Below are 14,911 nucleotides of genomic sequence, written 5' to 3' on the forward strand. Positions count from 1 at the left end.
ATGACAGCTGTAAGGGACGCCATGCGCCCCTTACAGCTGCCATCAGGCACCCCCCGTGGGTTGGTGCCCTGGGCAGCTGCCCGGCTCGCCCATGCCTCCGTCCGGCCCTGATCATGTTGAATGTCCGACTGAGAGTGTACACACTGTGCTTCATCCAACGGCAAAAGCAACAGAAAATGGAGTTCACTACTGCAGTGTACCCAGCCGGAGTTCAAGAATTGCCTGCTGCAGGCTCTAAGGTGGGGGTGGGGAACCTTTTTTGGGTTGGGGGCCACTGACCCACAGAAGAATCAGATGGGGGCCGCACAGAAGTGAGAAGAAAATAAAAACCTAACCCCCCTGGGCCTTAAGTTCCCCACCCCTGCACTAATGGGCGGGAAATGGTGACGACTGACGGAGAGGCAAAGAGCGGACATGTAGGTGCACTGAATGGGATTAAAGAGGAACAAACGCGCAGCCAAAAGGCGCTGGAAACGTGTGTCAAAAATGAGCTGCTGGATAGGGGTGTTGTTATTAGCATTCCTAGCCGCAGAAATGAATCACAGCCCAGATCGTCCAAAGCTGCAAAAAACGTGGCCCTATCAAAGGAGGAAGAAAGTGCTGATGTCAACAGTGATATGGAGACTCAGGCTGCAGATGTTAAACTTTTATGCAAAAGTATATTGTCCTGCAGGATGTGGGAGTTTCATAGCCGATGCTCCTCTCCCGGCTGCGTTCAGATTGCTGCTTGATGATGATTTATGTGAGACTTTGGGAAAGTGCAAATTCTCCAGGGTTCCCCAGCGGATGTTTGAATGTGACAGAACAAGGCATGCGTGCAGGCGGAGAGTAAATCAAATACACATGTCGCAAGGTCTTCTGAAATCCGCACCTCCTGGCAACATGACCAGCACTCTGAGCCACCCGACGCCTTTCGGTGCCACCATCACAGATGGCATGAAGAGAGATTAAAGAGACTGGGACTTTTCAGCTTCGAAAAGAGGAGACTAAGGGGGATATGATAGAGGTCTATACAATCATGAGTGGTGTGGAGAAAGTGAATAAGGAAAAGTTATTTACTTGTCCGCATAATATAAGAACTAGGGGCCACCAAATTAAACTAATGGGCAGCAAGTTTAAAACAAATAAAAGCAAGTTCTTCTTCATACCGCGCATTGTTAATCTGTGGAACTCCTTGCCTGAGGAGGTTGTGAAGGCTAGGACTATAACAGTTTAAAAGAGAACTAGATAAATTCATGGAGATTAAGTCCATAAATGGCTCTTAGCCAGTATGGGAAAGGAATGGTGTCCCTAGCCTCTGTTTGTCAGAGGGTGGAGATGGGTGGCAGGAGAGAAATCGCTTGATCATTCCCTGTTCTGTTCACTCCCTCCAAGGCACCTGGCATTGGCCACTGTCGGCAGACAGGTTACTGGGCTAGACGGACGTTTGGTCTGACCCAGTCTGGCCGTTCTTATGTTCTTATGGCTAATGTACAAACTCAGGACAGATGAGAAATGATTAACGCCTGCCACGATTTGGCTGAACACTTCATTATGAGGCTAGAGAGAGATCTTGGAGTCAGTGTGGAGAGTTCTCTGAAAACATCCACTCCGTGGGCAGTGGCAGTCAAAAAAGCAAAGAGAATGTGAGGCGTCATTAAAAAGGCGATAAAGAATAAGACAGAAAATATCTTATTGCCTCTATATAAAATCATGGTACGCCCACATCTGGAATACTGCATACAGATGTGGTCATCTCATCTCAAAAAAGATATATTGCCATTGGAAAAAGTTCAGAAAAGGGCAACAAAAATGATTAGGAGTTTGGAATGGGTCCCATATGAGGAGAGATTAAAAAGACTTGGACGTCTTGGACGTCTCTAGGGAGTCTCCATCCCTAGAGGTGTTTAAGTCTCGGCTTGACAAAGCCCTGGCAGGAGTTGATTTAGTTGCGATTGGTCCTACCTAGAGCAGGGGGCAGGACTTGATGACCTTCTGAGATCTCTTCCAGTTCTATGATAAGGGGATGGGTTGATGAGATAATATGATCTTGGTAACTAACTGACCATTCATTATCAGTGGGAAATAGGTCAATGGAGGGATGATAGGAGTTACTATAGAGAATTTCTGGGTGTCTGGCTGGTGAGTCTTGCCCACGTGCTCAGGGTTTAGCTGATCACCATATTTGGGGTCGTGAAGGAATTTTCCTCCAGGGTAGATTGGCAGAGACCCTGGAGGTTTTTCGCCTTCCTCTGTAGCATGGGGCACAGATCACAGCTGGAGGATTCTCTGCATCTTGGGACCTTCAAAGTATTAGAAGGCTTCAATATCTGAGATATAGGTGAGAGGATTATTCTAGGAGGGGTGGGTGAGATTCTGTGGCCTGCACCGTGCAGGGGGTCAGACTAGATGATCATAATGGTCCCTTCTGATCTTAGAGTCTATGAGTCTCAGCCTAAGGGGGGATATGATCGACGTCTATAAAATCATGACTGGTATGGAAAAAGTGAATAAGGAAAAGTTATTTACTTATTCCCATAATATAAGAACGAGGGGTCATCAAATGAAATGAATAGGCAGCAGGTTGAAAACAAACAAAAGGAAGTTTTTCTTCACTGAGCGCACAGTCAACCTGTGGAACTCCTTGCCGGAGGATATGGTGAAGGCTAGGACTTTAACAGGGTTCAAAAAAGAGCTAGATAGATTCATGGAGGTTAGGTCCGTCAATGGCTATTAGACAGGATGGGTAGGAACGGTGTCCCTAGCCTCTGTTTCTCTGGAGGTGGGTGACAGGGGAGGGATCAGGGAAGGATTACCTGTTGTGATCCCTCCCTTTGGGTACCTGGTGCTGGCCACTGTGGGCAGACAGGATACTGGGCTAGGTGAACCTTTGGTCTGATCCAGTGTAGCCGTTCTTATGTTCTTCTTTCCAGAAAGAAGAGACACCATGGGACTGCTTTGTTCAATACAAAATCCCTGATTCTACAAACATCTCCAGTGTCACAGTGAAGAAGCGACTGTCTGGAACTCACCCAGAGGACGTGTTAGCCGCATACCTTGCAGGAAACTCCCCAGCATGCGAGGAAGTGCTGGAAGACTTTTGCCATTAGGCGGCATAATGAAACCGCTGCCTCATCCTGTTGAGTGGCCTTTCTTTGTAGACCCCAGGCGGAGGCTGGCACTACAATGGTCTCGTCTCGCCTGCCCTGCGACTAAACTCCAGATTTCTGCCCAAGTGCTTGCTGGGAGGCAGCCCGAGAAGTCTGCAAGATTCCGAGTTTGTGCCGGCTGTGGGACTGGAATTGCTGATCTGATCTCAGAGATCTGGTCCTATCACGTGGACTATTGAAAGTGCCAGGTTCCCATGCCCTGTCATCTGGCCCATGGACAATTTTTATGCAGAAGCCCTGAGCTTTGGCTCCCCACCCGCCGCTGGGCTAGAGCCGCGAACAGCACGGCTGGCTCCCCGCAAGCAGGGAAGCTCCGCACTCTGCCTGCAGGTGCCGCCCCCGCAGCTCCCACTGGCTGGATTAAATTAAGCAAGGGGCCAGAGATTCCCCACCCGTGGAGCAGACGCTCAGCAGCCTACAGATGTTTGGCCAGCAGCCTGCCTTGTTCGGAGACGCACGCGTGCAAGATGGAGCGGAATCCGTGTGATGAAAGGTCTAGCAGTGATATCCTGCACTGATCGGACACTGAAGATGACCTGACCTGGATGCATTAAACGTGTTCGTTCCTACGCCTCAAGGCTAACTCCGCTCGGATCAATGTGGGATTTTTTTTTCAAGGAGGCCATGCAGCTCTGTGGTACAGAACAACAAAGCAGTTGATTTTAAAACATTTTCTCATGAGAACATCAGAACGGCCAGACTGGGTCAGACCAAAGGTCGGTCCAGCCCAGTGTCCTGTCTGCTGACAGTGGCCAATGCCAGGTCTCCCAGAAAGAATAGGTAATCACTAAGGGATCCATCCCATCACCCATGGCCAGCCTTGACAGACGCTAGGGAGACCAGCCCTACCCATCCTGGCTAATAGCCATCGATGGACTTGTCCTCCATGAATTGACCAAGCTCTTTTTTGAACCTGGTTGAAGTCTTGGCCTTCACATCCTCTGGCAAGGAGTTCCACAGGTTGACTGTGGGTCGTGCGAAGAAATACAGGCCGCCCTCGCTATAAGTCCAAGATACGTTCCAAAAAACTTGGACTTATAGCAAAACAACTTAAAGTGGGGAATTTTTTTCCCACAGCTGACTTCCATTTAAGCAAATTGGGGAGAGTGTTTCGCACCACTTGTAGCAGGGAATGGGAGGACTTATAACGCATCTGTTCCCACAAACGTCAATGACTTTAGTGTGGAACGGATGTATACCGGGGCGACTTATAGTAGGGATGCCTTGTACTGCTTGTTTTTCTGTTTAAACCTGCTGCCTGTTAATTTAATGTAGTGGCTCCTAATTATTGTGTTATGGGAGCAACTAAATAATTCTCCCTTCTCCAAAACATCAATGATTGTATTGACCTCTATCATATCCCCCCCTTCATCCTCTCTTTCCCAAGCTGAAAACTCCCAGTTTTATTAATCTCTCCTCTTACAGAAACTGTACCATAAGCCTGATCCTTGTTAAACACGGAGCAGTCCCCTAGCACCATAGAGACTAACATTTATATCTATAGTACCATGAGCTTTCCTGGGCAAAACCCGCTTCCTTAGATCATTATTTTGCCCTTTTTCTCACCCTTTTCCAAGTCCAGGAGCTCCGTTTTGAGATGGGCTGGCCACCTTCCTGGCTGTATTCCGGAGGTGGGCGGACCGTGGCTTTATAGAGCGGCAATTGGGTATTTTCCGTCTTAGTCTCTCTTTCTTAATGAGTCCCAAATCGCTTCCCCACACCGGTTGGCCCCTGTGGACTTTCCCCACGGCTGTTCGCTTCCCGGGCCATGAGTTAAACCCATGAACTCTTCTGTCCCTGTTGAAAGTCGCACCCCGACCTCCCGTGGACCTCCCACCCGCCCGTCCCACGCGTGTTTTTCCCCGCTCCGCGCGTTAATACTCCCCAGGGAGCCGCACACGCGGCCTTCCCCGGCGGATCCCCGGGGCAGAGCGAGCAAACAACCAGCGAGGGGCGGAGGAGAGGCCCGGCGGGGCGTGTCCTCTCCTCTTGCCCCAGCCGGGCGCGCAGGCTGGCTGGCGGGCCAGGTGGCACCTGGGGGCGGCTCCGGGCCGCCGCCGGGCGGTTCGCTAATCAGGTGCCAGCGGAGGAGGGGCCGCGCCCGGAGAGCTCAGCCCCGCCGCCCCCAGCAGCCATGGCGGAGTGAGCCAGGCGGGCGCAGCGCACGGGGAGCCGCAGCAAGTTGCCTGAGCCGGGGCCATGCGCCCTGGGCGCACGGGCTGGGGGCCGGGCGCAGGCGGCAGCGGCTGCCCGGGGAGCTAAGGAGGCGGCGCGGGGGAGGCGGCAGCATGGCTTCCAAGGAGCGGCTCTACGAGCTGTGGATGCTCTACTTCGCCAAGGTGAGCGGGGGCAGGGTGGGACGCGCTCCCCGGGGGGCGCCTGCCACCCCCTCCCGCGGGCTGGCCAGCGACCCCCTCCCCACTTGGTTCCGGGGGGGGGGCACCTGTCACCTGCTCAGGGCGCACCTGTTATAACCCTCCCCCCTCGCCCTGCCCACCCGGCATGGGGGGCGCAGCAGCAGGTGGGTGGATACCGGCTCGCTCCCCAACTGCGCGCCCTGGACTCGCCTCACCAGCCGCGCCCAGAATCTGCCCCCCTGCCCTGGAGAAAGCCCCCTCCCCCCTCTAAGCTTGGCACTAGTTTGGTACCGGGTGCTCGGCTCACCAGAGGGAACGCCCCCAGCCCGGAGCACCCCCGCGGGGGCAGCTCGCTCGCTTCCTGGGCTCGTGTTTGTTTGGACGGATTGGTTCGCATGGGCAGCCGCTAGCAACTGCTCCCCTGCGTGCCCGGGAGAGCCGGGATCCTGGCGCGGGGAAGTCCGGGCAAAGGGCTGGGAGAGCAGGCGTGCGCCCCGGCCGCACGTGGCAGCGCTTTGCGGGGGGCGCTTAGGGGTTACGGGCCTAGGACTCTGGGGGTGCCGCGATTCCGAACTGGCCCGGCGCCCCGCTGTCTGGCGCGCCCCTACCTCGGCTTCCCCTCGCCCAGGGGTGTGGTTTGCCCAGCACGCTTTGCTGCTGCCGTGCGAAAGACACCGAGCAGCCAGCAGGGGAGCTGGGTGGCCCCGGCGCGCTGTCACTCAGGGGCCCAGGGAAACGGGGGAGGGAAAAGTCCTTCCCTCGCTTGAGCTCCAGCAAAGGGGCTTTGGACCAGAGAAACTTTTTCAAAGCAGGAGGCTTTCTTCCCCTGGATGATCCATGCCACTTTGGAGCCGCCTGCTGCATTCAGACAGGCATTTCTTCCCAAGCCCTTCCCTTCCCTATAGACAGGAGGCTTGCTTTTAGCAGGGCACCTCGGTTAGCAATGAATGGGGCTAGGCCCTGTCCTTGCTTTCCTGTCTGTTGGGCTTTCTGCTGGCCCTTCCATCGCTTCTTTTTTGGTTTTCGTCTACAATGCACCATGCATCCTGGTTGCGTTGCAGGTGCTCTAAGGGCAACGTATTGGCGACGCCGGTTCCTTTTCAGATCTCTTTTTTTAAAGACGAAATGGTTTTGTGGCTTTCTTGCCTTGTAAAGATTTTTTCACCAGACTTAAATGCTGCCTGCAGTGGGGTTGGTGCTGCCCTTTGAAATGACATTGGGGATAGGAGACAACTTACTTTGTCCCTTCCAATTCATTTGGATTGCTGCTTGCAAAACACTGTTTTGTAAAGAGGAAGACAGGCATTGTATATTCATGTCAACAAGGGCACGTGGCTTGTATTCTTGTTTAATGCCTGTGTCTTCCCAGAACTCTCTTGTTTTGGGTACTAGCTGGCATTGGTGATAACATCTGACGTGTGCCTTATTTTATTCTGCTAGTGCCGCTCCAACAAGCAAACACGGCCCGTACAGTAGCGCTTTGTTTTAGTGTTGTAAATATGGCATCGGCTGGGGGAATTCCTCTTTTGTCTGGAAAAGGAAGTTTTCGTTGCTTTTCGCATCTCCGTAAAGTCAGCTCTGTGTTGTGAGGGAGTGGGACAAAAAAAGTCACTTCCTCACCTGCAGAAATCTTTTATAGTGCAAAATCACATGGCACTTGCCGTCTTCTGCCACCGGTTGCTTTTCTAAAGGCTCAGGCTTGCAGGGAACAAAAAGATACAGTTAGGGACAAAAGAGCAGCCCTCCAACTAAACGCTCTGCGTTTTGAGATCGATTTTTCTCTCCAGGACTCAGGATTCCATTTTACCACTGACTGTACACAGGTGATTGTGGCGCATGGCTTGAGTCTTGGGGAAAAAGCACCAACCTCGAAACTGGAGCATTTTGATTAATCAGTGCTAAAATGGGTGGTTCATCTACTCATAGCTGAACAGGTGTAGCATAACCCAGCCTTTGGTTTTTCTTTAATGGAGATCATAGAACAAGCAGGGACCTTGAGAGGTCATTGAGTCCAGTCCCCTGCCCTCATGGCAGGGCCAAGTACCATCCCTGATAGATTTGCCCTAGATCTCTAAATGCCCCTTCTCAAGGATTGAACTCACAATCCTGGGTTTAGTAGGCCAGTGGTCAAACCACTGAGCTATCAGTGCTCTCTCCTCCTCCCATGTCACATACTGGTCTTCCCTAGAATGGGAGGACTGACCCATCTCTTCCTGAACCTTGCTCCAGAGTTGGCGCAATCTTTCCCTCGGGGAGTGAGACGGTACTTTGAATACCGGAAAGACCATGGGCTTGGCCTGGCGCCTCGGAACCAAAAGCGGGTGTGATGTGCACATACAGCGCTATTTCGGTGTGTGTGTGTTACAGGTGACTTCAACTTGTCTTAAAAAGCAACCCCCTCACCCCTAACCAACAGCCTTTCAGAAACTGAAAAGGAGTAGCGATTGCCTGTAGCGTGGGTAGCCTTCAAGCAGAAATTCGCCCTTAACATCCTGGAAGGGTGCAGGGACTGTTCTTTGTCAGCCAAGGGGAGCGGAGGCTCACACAACAGTCAAAGTAGCTATGAATCACCGACTTGACAGGGTGCAGCGTTGCTGTTTGGAGTTACCGGAGATGGACGTGGCAGAGGGCGGTGTGAACAGAGAGAGGGAGAAGTAGACAGGAGCGTCTTGGCTTACCTCCGGTCGGTCACCAGTCCCCTGCGCTGTGTGAATAGGCACGAACAGCTGTAACTGCGGGCATCTGCGACCGCACGCTGGCTAACGGGGAGGGCTGGAAGCTGGATTTCAAATGCTAGCTCTGTTTGCAAGGGTGGTTTTTCGGATGTGCCAATGCAACTCTGGAAGGGCCTGCAGGGGGATAGGCCGTTCACTCTGTTAATACCGGATTTCTGTACACGTAGCCTTTGTATATAGCCCCTGTTCCCCTATACGAATACTTGCCATTAGAAATATCTGTACACCTGCACCTGCTGCCTTTGCTTGTTCCTAACACATGAAAAGGTCAATTGCTTGTCCCAGGAGCCTGGCTTTCCCCTTCTCCCCCCCCCCACCCTACATGAGTTCTTGGTTCCTGAAGGGTTATTCATGCCCCCCTGCCCTGTGAAAAATCCCTCTACAGAATCTCGGCGGAGGAGGGGGCTGCTGTTCTTGGATAGCACTCCGGGCTGAACCTCTCACCGCGAATGTAGGCCAGTCAATGCCATGGCCGGCCCTCTCCTCTGGCAGCGGCGCTTGAAATGCAAAGACGAGGACTCCCGCAGCGATCTCGTTATCTCTCTTTGCCATCCTAATGGAGCGCGCGGCTCGCCTGCTTTGATCCTCCGATTTGGGCTGCGTAGCCCGCGCCGCTCAGAATTCCGCCTCGCTTTCATTTTTCTGACTGGCAGCGGGTCAAACATAAAATCCGGGGGGCTGGGGAGGCGTCTGGGGAGACACAGTCAGCGTGGCGATGGTGAAGGGTGCCCTGGGTGCGGGCCGGTAAATCGACTTTCCTGTTGGAGAATACTTGACGCAGCTGGTGACTTCTCAGCTCGGGGAAACGCCCTTGTGCGTGGGTTGGGTGGGTTCGTTAACAGATCACGGCAGAGACTTCCTGGGCAGACTGATGGGTCCTTGGTGTTACGAATTATCTTCTCTCTGAGTTTGCTCTGGGAAGCACCGGGGAGCTGAAGATGATCACTGAAGTTGTCTCCTGCCCTTGTTGAAACACAGCCCTCCTGCGGTGGAGTGAAATGGGACTAGAAGGAAGGGGCCTTCTGGGAGGATGTGAGCTTGTTCCAGCTGCTGGCCGCCCAGCAAAGCCCCAACTGCTGCTGTTCGGCAGTGAGAGGATGGCTACGTTGAAATCCGAGCCTGCGGGGTGCATGACGGGGCAGCTCCTTGGCCGCAGCCCTCTGCCCGCCGAGCCTTTTAATCTGGCCCGCCCGTTCCCTGCGGCAAGGAGCAGCGCTGCTCAAAGTGACTGGCTGCTCCCTGTGGCTCTCTGTGCTGCGGGGGAGGAAGCTTCGCGTGCTGCCCCCGCCCCCAGCAAAATCTCTCAGCTCCTATTGGTCGGCTTCCGGTCAATGGGAGCTGGGAGATATTGCAGGGGGCGGGGGCAGCGTGTGAACCCTCCCTCCCTCCCCTGCAGACAGGGAGCCACATGGAACTGCCCCCGGGGGCTACCTGAGTGCTAAGGGCCAGGAAAAACTATTTCTCGAGGAGGGTGGGGAAGCCCTGGGCTGGGTTCCCTAGGGAGGGGGTGGAATCTCCATCCTTAGAGGTGTTTAAGTCCTGGCTTGACCAAGCCCTGGCTGGGATGATTGAGTTGGGCTTGGTCCTGCTTTGGACGGGGGGCTGGACTCGGTGACCTGCTGAGATCTCTGCCAGCCCTGGGATCCTGTGATTCTAAGCTGCTTAGGAAAGCGCCTCCCATCCAGAGCCTGCCTCTGGACTCCAGTGCCTCCCGCACCCTCCCAGACCCTGCCCTCCCTCCTACGTACCTTCCCCAGGCCAGAATCCTCTCCTGCACCCGTACCCCCTCCTGGACCCTGCACCCCAATCCCCTGCTCCAGCTCACAACCCCCTCCTTCACCCAAACTCCCTCTCAGACCCCACACCCCCTCCTGTGGTTCTGTTACAGCAACTGAAGGAGTCAGGTTAAAGCTTAAACAGTTACTATTTTATTGTTACAGGGTAAACTTAGTTGTTAAATGTTACTACTGTGTTACAGATAACACAGACACTACAAAGGACAGGACAGAAATTACACTAATAAGTCACTTACAGGTACCATGAAACCCTTTTGGTTCTCTGAGCTCTTATTAAATGCATGCAAATAGACACCTAGCAGGTATATATTCTCACCCCTGCGTTCCAAACTTGGCGTGGCCAGCGTCTTTCTCTCAATCCCTCGGGAAGAAGTAGGGCGAGGTTGGGCATCCCACAGACCTCGGGAGACAATCAATACCTGCCAGCAGGTATAGATGATTGGAGCTCAAATGGGGTGGGCTGCTGAACCTCTTTTATACCCCTTGGGTCATGTAGGCTTCTTCCTGGTTTCAAGTGGCCAATTAGGAAAAATGGCTTTGAACGCCAAGTTTCCCACAAAGGGTGCAAAGCATAATTTACACCTGGGAAAATGCAGACAATGGGCACCTCTGGTATGTGATGGGCGAAGATTCCTCTTCTGGGACAGTGCAGGCGTGTCAATTACTGGTACTAGCCATCAGGACGGCGGGAGGCCACGGGTCGTCAGCTAGCCCATTTACTGTCTGGTTTCTGTTTATGGTAGAGTCAGGGACAGGCAGCACACCTGTGTTCCCAGAGCATCAAAGGCTGACTGCCTTTCTCTTGCTCTCTGGGGGGGGGGAACCAAGATGGGGTTCGTGGAAAACCAAGGGGTTTGTGTCTGGCTACAAAGTGTCACCGCATAGTGTCCCTGCTACAGCAAGGAGAGGAGCAGGTGTGTCGGGTGGCACATACCAGCTTGCTCTACACACGTTTTGGAGCTCGGCTGAGGATTGCTGGGTTTTGAGGGACGTGAGTTGAGCTCCCTTTAGAACTGGGCATGTGGCCGTCTCCATGTACCAGCTGGCCTGGAGGCTGGTGGGGAGAGGACGTCTGAGGCCGGCTGGTCCCTAGAAAGCCACACTACCGCCTGGCTAGCCTCTGGAAGCCTGGGGGTGCCCGGAGCGCTTTAAAAGAGCGGCAGGTCTCTCGGTGGCTCATGGCAGGGCTCCGCTCTGTGTTGTCACGGCCCAGTGCAGCCATCGGTGGCTTGTATTACACAGCCGCAGGTGTGTACTTCCTGTTAACGTGTCTGATCAGCCAGGCCCCTCTCTGGGCCTTTGGCTGCAGGTAACCGGACCTGGCCTCTGTAGAGTTTTCCTGCGGCTGTTGACACTGCAGGGCTGGGCTGGGTTGTTCGTTTCCTCAACTGGCAGGAGAATGATGCAGTTTTGACAGTGAGAAAGCGGACGGGTAGGCCCAGGCGCGCGTCGGCAGGCCGGGTGTCTGGGGATGCCAGGCAGCTGGAGCCGGCTCAAGGTGCCGGCATCGGAGTTCTATAATGGCCCCATTTTCCAGACACGCTCCCCTTCATCCTGGCCCCCGTTTTCCAGACACGCTCCCCTTCATCCCGGCCCCCGTTTTCCAGACACGCTCCCCTTCATCCCGGCCCCCATTTTCCAGACACGCTCCCCTTCATCCCGGCCCCCGTTTTCCAGACACGCTCCCCTTCATCCCGGCCTTGTTTTCCAGACACGCTCCTCTTCATCCCGGCCTCGTTTTCCAGACACCCTCCCCTTCATCCTGGCCCCCATTTTCCAGACACGCTCCCCTTCATCCCGGCCCCCGTTTTCCAGACACGCTCCCCTTCATCCCGGCCTTGTTTTCCAGACACGCTCCTCTTCATCCCGGCCTCGTTTTCCAGACACGCTCCCCTTCATCCCGGCCTCGTTTTCCAGACACCCTCCCCTTCTTTGTCTGCAAGAGTGAAACTTTCTGGGTGCCCGGGCAGCTCCCTCGGTGGGAGCAGCGAAAAGGCCGACGTGGGCAAAGTGCGAGTCGTGTCTTCTGCAGCTTCTGGGCGAGCTCGGAACAGTCCTAGCTCCGAGCCACGCTGCACGATTGTGAGGCATCAGCCTGCCCTGCCTCGTCTTAGCCAGAAGCGCCGCTCTGCGCCCATTTGGCAACACTGCCTCCCCGGGCGTCACGGTCGATGTGGCGTCAGTGTAGACGCCGCGTTGCTTGTCGATTGTCCCTGGCTGTCAGGAGCCAGAGGCGCGGGGACATTTTTTGAGAGTGGGGACCCCGACTGAGACCTGGAGCGCAGCCGTGATATGCTCCAGCCCCCTCATCATTTTGGTTGCCCTCCGCTGGACCCTCTCCAATGCGTTCACATCCTTTCTGTAGTGGGGGGGCCCAGCACTGGACAAACAGAGTGAGGGGGGATTTGGTAGCAGCCTTTAAACACCTGAAGGGGGGTTCCAAAGAGGATGGAGAGAGGCTGTTCTCAGGGGTGGCAGATGGCGGAACGAGGAGCAATGGTCTCAAGTTGCAGTGGGGAGGTCTAGGTTGGATATTGGGAAAAACTATTTCCCTAGGCGGGTGGGGAAGCACTGGGATGGGTTCCCTAGGGAGGGGGTGGAATCTCCATCCCTAGAGGTTTTGAAGTCCCGGCTTGACCAAGCCCTGGCTGGGATGATTGAGTTGGGATTGGTCCTGCTTTGGGCAGGGGGCTGGACTCGATGAGTCCTGAGGTCTCTGCCAGCCCTGGGATTGGATGTTGCTCGGTGTTGCACGTAGAGAAGTGTGATCGGTGTGTGCACCTCGCAGTCTGTGCTGTCAGCACTTGGTCCCTGTCTCCTGAGCAGCTGCCTCTGACTTCCTGCTTCCTTCGAGGAGAGCCCTGTGGACGCTGCCCGCCCGGCGCGGCGTCTCTCTGCGACGGAGCGTGCTCAGCCCCCTGGGTATGTCTACCCTACAAAGTTAATTCGAATTAACGGACGTTAGTTCGAATTAACTTTGCTAGGCGCTACACTAGCGCTCCGCTAGTTCGAACTTAATTCCAACTAGCGGAGCGCTTAGTTCGAACTAGGTAAACCTCATTGCACGAGGATTAAGCCTAGTTCGAACTTACTAGTTCGATTTAAGGGCTGTGTAGCCCCTTCATTCGAACTAGTGGGAGGCTAGCCTTCCCCAGCTTTCCCTGGTGGCCACTCTGGCCAACACCAGGGAAACTCTATTGCCCCCTCCCAGCCCTGGACCCCTTAAAGGGGCACAGGCTGGCTACGGTGCCCGTGCCAGGTGCAAGCCTGCCAGCACCCAGCCAGCAGACCCTGCACCTGGCACGGCTCGAGCCAGCCACCCAATGCCCCCCAGCCCTCCCCCTCTTCCCGGGACCAGGCTGGCGGTTCCCGGGAGCTTGCCCGGGACCGCAAGAGGCGGGCACCCGCCTGGGCTAGTGCGGACATCGTGGACCTCGTCCACGACCTCCACACTAGGCACAGGAAAGTGGCCGGCTAGGGCAGGAGAGCTGCCAGCCTGGCCACCCAGGAGCAGGTGTGCATGAAAATCAAGGGGGTCCACTGAGACCCCCGACCCTGAGCCCTGAGCTTACAATGGCCGTACTGGGTCAGACCAAAGGTCCATCTAGCCCAGTAGCCTGTCTGCTGACAGTGGCCAACCCTAGGAATCCTGGAGGGGATGGACTGAAGACAGTGACCAAGCCATTTGTCTCGTGCCATCCCTCTCCAGCCTTCCACAACCTTTGGGCAGGGACACCACTCCTACCCCCTGGCTAATACCACTCCATGGACCCAACCTCCATCACTTTATCTCACTTCTCTTTAAACTCTGTTCTAGTTCTAGCCTTCACAGCCTCCTGCAGCAAGGAGTTCCACAGGTTGACTCTTTGCTTTGTGAAGAACAACTTTCTGTTACTAGTTTGAAGCCTGCTACCCATTCCTTTCCTTTGGTGTCCTCTAGTCCTTCTTTATGGGAACTAATGAAGAACTTTTCTGGATGCACCCTCTCCACCCCACTCCTGCTTTTAGAGACCTCTATCCTGTCCCCCCTCAGTCTCCTCTTTTCTAAGCTGAACAGTCCCAGTCTCTTTAGCCTCTCTTCATATGGGACCTGTTCCCAACCCCTGATCATTTTAGTTGCCCTCCCCTCTCCCAGCCTCTCTCTTCCCCTCTCCCACCTCCTTTTCCCCAGTCTTCCCGAGTTTTGTTCAATAAAGAGAGATTCTATTTTTGACCACAGGTGTCCTTTATTTTTTACATCAGGAAGGGGGGCTAGGGAAGGGTAAGTGGAAGGAGGTGAGGGAGGAATGGGGTACGAGCCCCCGATGGGGAGGACTGGGCTGGCTCTGCGGGCTTCTGGGGGTGGAAGCTCTCCTGCAGCCCCCCAATTGCCCCCTCTCCCCAGATGGCAGCCTGTGGCAAGTGCAGCCGGTCTGATGGCCGAGTGCTGTGATGTGCCCAGTGTGGGCACTCAGGGCACTCCAAGCCAGGACTGCTTTGCAAGTGGGGCACCCCTGAGAACTGTCTGTCCGGGGTGGGGGTCGGGTCCCTTTAAGCACAGCCCTCGGCTAGCCTGAGACAGCATCTCCACGCTCTAAGTCCTCCTCTGATGCCCTGCCGGCACTGCTTCCGGCCATCCTTAACCCCGGTTCAGGGTCCACTCAATGTGGACATGCTAGTTCGAATTAGCAAAACGCTAATTCGAACTAGTTTTTAGTTCTAGACGCGTTAGTTCGAATTAGCTTAGTTCAAATTAACTAAGTGCTGTAGTGTAGACATACCCCTTGAGAGCTCTCTGCTCCCTCTGTCTGACGCCCGCCTCGCTGCCGTCAGAGCGAGGGTAACTCACCACGGGCTGAGACCGGTTGCTGGAGCTTTTCTTAGAAACAGGTTTC

General features: G+C 54.6%; 1 protein-coding gene across 1 annotated transcript in view; it reads left to right on the forward strand.

Moving 5' to 3' along the window:
- Positions 1-5,140: 5,140 nt before the first annotated feature.
- NBEAL2 (neurobeachin like 2) overlaps positions 5,141-14,911 on the forward strand; it is a 182,143-nt gene continuing 172,372 nt past the window's right edge. Inside the window, 1 exon segment of the mRNA XM_075922980.1 lies at positions 5,141-5,488. Within this exon segment, the coding sequence (XP_075779095.1) occupies positions 5,438-5,488 (51 nt within the window). The 5' untranslated portion in view covers positions 5,141-5,437.

Source organism: Pelodiscus sinensis, chromosome 2 (genome assembly GCF_049634645.1).
Source record: "Pelodiscus sinensis isolate JC-2024 chromosome 2, ASM4963464v1, whole genome shotgun sequence".
Classification (NCBI taxonomy): Eukaryota; Metazoa; Chordata; order Testudines; family Trionychidae; genus Pelodiscus; species Pelodiscus sinensis.